Source organism: Propithecus coquereli, unplaced genomic scaffold (genome assembly GCF_000956105.1).
Source record: "Propithecus coquereli isolate 6110/MARCELLA unplaced genomic scaffold, Pcoq_1.0 Scaffold91, whole genome shotgun sequence".
Taxonomy (NCBI): Eukaryota; Metazoa; Chordata; class Mammalia; order Primates; family Indriidae; genus Propithecus; species Propithecus coquereli.
In genome coordinates, this window is record NW_012155396.1 from 1,367,215 (window position 1) to 1,371,776 (window position 4,562).

Genomic DNA, 4,562 nt, shown 5'->3' on the forward strand with positions numbered 1-4,562 from the left:
TGGGCACACTTATAACTTTGACTCAAACTGTACAAAAGTGATTCCCGTAACCAAAATATTTGTACCCTCGTAATAGTCCGGAAAAAAAAAGAAATACTACAAATCTGGGTTGGATTTATTGTTTCGTTTATTGTCCATTCCTAAGAAAGTAATGGAGAAAATGTTAATAATGCAGCTTGTACTTAAAATGTGATTTGACTATGGCCATTACATTGTGAATAGGGCAAAAAATTAAGCAAATTTTCTTCCAGTATTTGAAAACTATTATCAGATTCAGCAAAGAAGTCACTTACATGGTTCACAAATGAAGCTCTCACATACATCTTGTTGTTTTACTATCATCTTGTTGAAGTAAACAAAAATATCAACCAGTGTTCATGTCAGAAGTGTACTCATTCATCTGTTGCAAGCACTAGGTTGGTACAGATATGAGAGTTTAGCAAAAAATCAAAAACATTCTATGAAAGTCAATTTATCTACATTGAACTTATAATAAAGAGTATTGTGTATTGTATTATTTGAAAATGGTGGACTATATACCTTTATTTCAGTAAAAACTCATGTGTTTGTTTATGTCTGCACATGCTTTTTTCCTCAAGAACTGGTGATTAAATATTTACTTGTACAATATTAGCTTGAGGCCTACTTTTGTACTTCCCCAGGAAAGCTTTGAGTCCTTTCTTTAATAATCCATAGAGAAACACTTGAAGGAAACTGCTTGTGTTATAGGTTCATGGTGGGAAAACCTTTAGACACGATCTTAGCAAATATTCTGAGCCACATTCCTTCTATATCACATACTTATAGCCATGAAACTCCTTCAGAGTTTCCTCTAATTTGGTCATTCGCTACCCAGATTTTTGCATTTCTTTACCTTTGGACATGGCTCCCACCCACCCTCCTGAAAAACTAGGCCTTCCTCATATTCTAGGTGTTTTTTGTGTGCTCAGCAGCAAGCATTGACTATAGAGAAGAGGGCCTGGGTTATAGAGGGGAGATTTTATTTTTTTTATTTCAGCATATTATCGGAGTATACACGTTTAGGTTATATATATTGCCTTTGCCCCGCCCGAGTCAGAGCTTCAAGCATGTCCATCCCCCAGACGGTGTGCACCGCACCCATTAGGTTAGAGGGGAGAATTTAAGGGGATTTAATTGGAGCTCTAAGTAATTTGAAGTGTCAGCTAGGGGAGTATTGGGAGTTTGTGCAGGGAAGAGGAATGCATTGATGCTGTGTGTTCGGGTTTGTTGGACTTCAGCTATGATTAGGAGTGTGGAGAAAACTGCTATTTTGAATGGCTATATAGGTTGATCATCCTTAATTCTAAATCCAAATTGCTCCAAAATCCAAAACTTTTAAGTGCTGACATGATGCCACAAGTGGAATATTCCACACATAAGTACTTAACACAAACTTTGTTTCATGCATAATATCATTAAAAACATTGAGTAAAATTACTTTCAGGCTATGTGTATATACGGTATATGTGAATCATAAATGAATTTTGTATTCAAACTTGGGTCCTGTCCCCAAGATTATGTATATGTGAATCTTCAAAAATCCAGAAAAATCCAAATACTTTTGGTTCCAAGCATTTCACATAAGGGATACTCAACCTGTATATAGCCACTGTCCTTACCTTCTGTATAGCCCCTGTGGAGAATATTTAGCCCATACTTGGAACTAGATAATATTTGTTGATTATAAAGATGTAAACTCTTAAGGGTGATTTTTGTTGTGGTTAATTCTCAAAAGGTCTGTCAAGTTTTAATTTCTCTTTGACCTTCATTTCCCAACAGGATTGACAATTGCCAAGCGCATTCAGATTTCTGATTTACCTCAGTTAGTTGCTGCTTTCCACAGTTTAGTGGGTTTGGCAGCTGTACTCACTTGCATAGCTGAGTACATTGTAGAATATCCACATTTTGCTATGGATGCAGCAGCAAATCTCACCAAGGTTGTGGCCTATCTTGGCACCTACATTGGTGGTGTCACCTTTAGTGGGTCTCTTGTTGCCTATGGAAAACTGCAGGGTAAGTGATTTAACATAATATAGAGGTAAACATCTATTGTTTAGGGTATTTAGAGATCCATTTCAATTTCAGAAAATACCTTAACCGTAGAAACTGTTAGGTAAAGAGTATTTGTTTAGTACTCAGAAATATGTAAAAGTTCTCCTCCCCCCATGAAGATGGTTTCCCTTATTGATCTTACAAGTCTCATAAAGTTTTGAAGCTGTTTCTTCTGCAGACAGGAATGGAGGAAATTAGTGCACAGAAATTTGCGTGGAGGGAATAGTTGATGTTTGAGAATACAAATGAACAAAATAGCATCTTCATAATCCTTGGTTAGAGAAGTCTGTATAGAGTTCACAGAAATAAACTTTATGCATTTTCCAGAATAGAGAGAAGCTTATTGAATAAATCTGTGTGATTCGTAAGCAGTACTTATTTTTGAAAACAAATATGCATTTTAGGGCTCTAGCTAGCATGGCAACTTTTGCTGCTGCTAAAGTCAGTCAAGAAAATGGAAGCCCACAGAGGCTGCTTTCAGCGTTTTCACAAAAAAGGGAGTCTCTAGAGAAAGTAGTTTATGATTTAAAAACATGGTCTTGCCTCTTGGTAATAAAGTCATTAAAATTAAGTGGGGAACTTCCATGAAACTTAAAAATCATAAAAAACTGTCAAGCTTCAAACATTCTCATTTCATGCTTTGTCTTTAGGAATAACTAACAAGCAAGGGTTCTTCTCCCTTGAGCTCAGTTGACAGAATCAGAAAGGCTAATGTGCAAGGACTCGTATTGAAGTTTTAAACAGACAAAAACTACACTTAACAATTTCTGTGTTGGTCATACAGAAAAAAAAATCACTTTTTAAGATTCCATGACAATGAGTAAAGAAATTTTTATGTGATCAAAGTAGGGAAAAGAACAGTTAAGTTGAACCATACTTTTCCTGTCCCCATTAATGTTTGTTACTTGTAACAACTCTAATTTGCCTTTATGTTTCATATCTGGTGATATAAAGTGATATTTTAAATGCCATGTTGTTAAATTTTTAGTTTAGAATTAAAAGCCATATACTTACATGTGTGTGAGGTAGTGTCATACTATACATCCTCAATTCTGAATACCATGTGTTTGGTTCTAGGTATCCTGAAATCCGCTCCTCTCCTCCTACCTGGAAGGCACTTACTCAATGCAGGCTTGCTGGCTGCTAGTGTGGGTGGAATGATCCCATTCATGATGGACCCAAGCTTTACTACCGGCATTACCTGTCTGGGCTCTGTGTCAGCTCTCTCTGCTGTCATGGTAAGAAGTCAGAGATTGAAAAAGCACGTACTTAGTGAGGAACTGGGAATATTTTGCTCAATTACAGTCTAATCATATTTCTATCTCCTCAAGACCCCTGATGGAATAAAAATGTTTTAAAATTATGTTATGCGTTCTGTTGTATTTTTAGAATCTGGAAGAGATAGAAAAGTGTAGGAAGAAAATCATTCTTTCTCTCAATTGTTTATTTCAAAGTTGTCACATTTGACACCTTTATTGCTCTGGAGTCTCTTCACTGGAGCAATGTGTTGGTGAATAGAAGTGCAAAAAACTGAAAGGTTTCAATTCCATTCATTAGATGCCTGCTGCGTGACAAGCCCTCCAAAGTAGTGCTTTGGGGCTTACAAAATACCTGTAGGATAGTTTCTGCCCATTAGTTGCTTTCATGTTCATTGGAAGATAGGACACCAAATCAAATAATTATATAAAACAAAATGCAGTTAAATCCTGTGTGCTCAGTGAGGGAGTTCAGCGAAGCCTTTTATGATAGGTTTGGTCTTCTTCATCTTTAATTTTTGCATTTTAGTACATTGATACATGTAGTAGTTTTTACTTGTCTACATGTTACAGTTCAACATTTTATTGTATGATGCTGTTACATGCAACTCGTTGTTATTCACTGATATTCATGTTCTTTAGTGTATGCTTTGTAGACATGGTTTATATTTTTAGTTTTTAAGGAATTATCTACAATGCCCAGCACAAAGTTAGACTCAGTAATTGCTTATCAAACAGTTACTGCCTCCTTGATTCAGAAGCACTGGATTTATAGTATAAAAATGATACTTATTTTTGTGTGATCATGAGAGTTAGGTCATGATTTCAACACACAAAATTTGGAACACTGAAGTTCTTAAGAAAAGCAGCTTAAAATTCTATCTTTTTTTTTTCTGAGACAGAGTCTCACTCTGTTGCTCTGGGTAGAGTGCAGTGGCATCATCATAGCTCACTGCAACTGCAAACTCCTGGGCTCAAGCAATCCTCTTGCTTCAGCCTGCCAAGTAGCTGGGACTACAGGCGCACGCCACCATGCCCGGCCAATTTTTTCTATTTTTTGGTTAGAGATGGGGTCTTGCTCTTGCTCAGGCTTGTCTCAACTTCCAACCTCAAGTGATCCTCCCACCTTGGCCTTCCAGAGTGCTAGCATTACAGGCGTGAGCCACTGTGCCCAGCCTAAAATTCTATCTTTATGTGAATATTGATGATCCAGTTTTATTCTGGCTTATATAA

General features: G+C 36.7%; 1 protein-coding gene across 3 annotated transcripts in view; it reads left to right on the forward strand.

Moving 5' to 3' along the window:
* Positions 1–4,562, forward strand: part of NNT (nicotinamide nucleotide transhydrogenase) — a 106,810-nt gene that overhangs the window by 58,160 nt on the left and 44,088 nt on the right. For all 3 annotated transcript variants that reach the window (XM_012664797.1, XM_012664796.1, XM_012664798.1), the window contains exons 15-16: positions 1,801–2,034; positions 3,151–3,311. In XM_012664797.1, the coding sequence (XP_012520251.1) occupies positions 1,801–2,034; positions 3,151–3,311 (395 nt within the window). The remainder of the gene's footprint in view (positions 1–1,800; positions 2,035–3,150; positions 3,312–4,562) is intronic.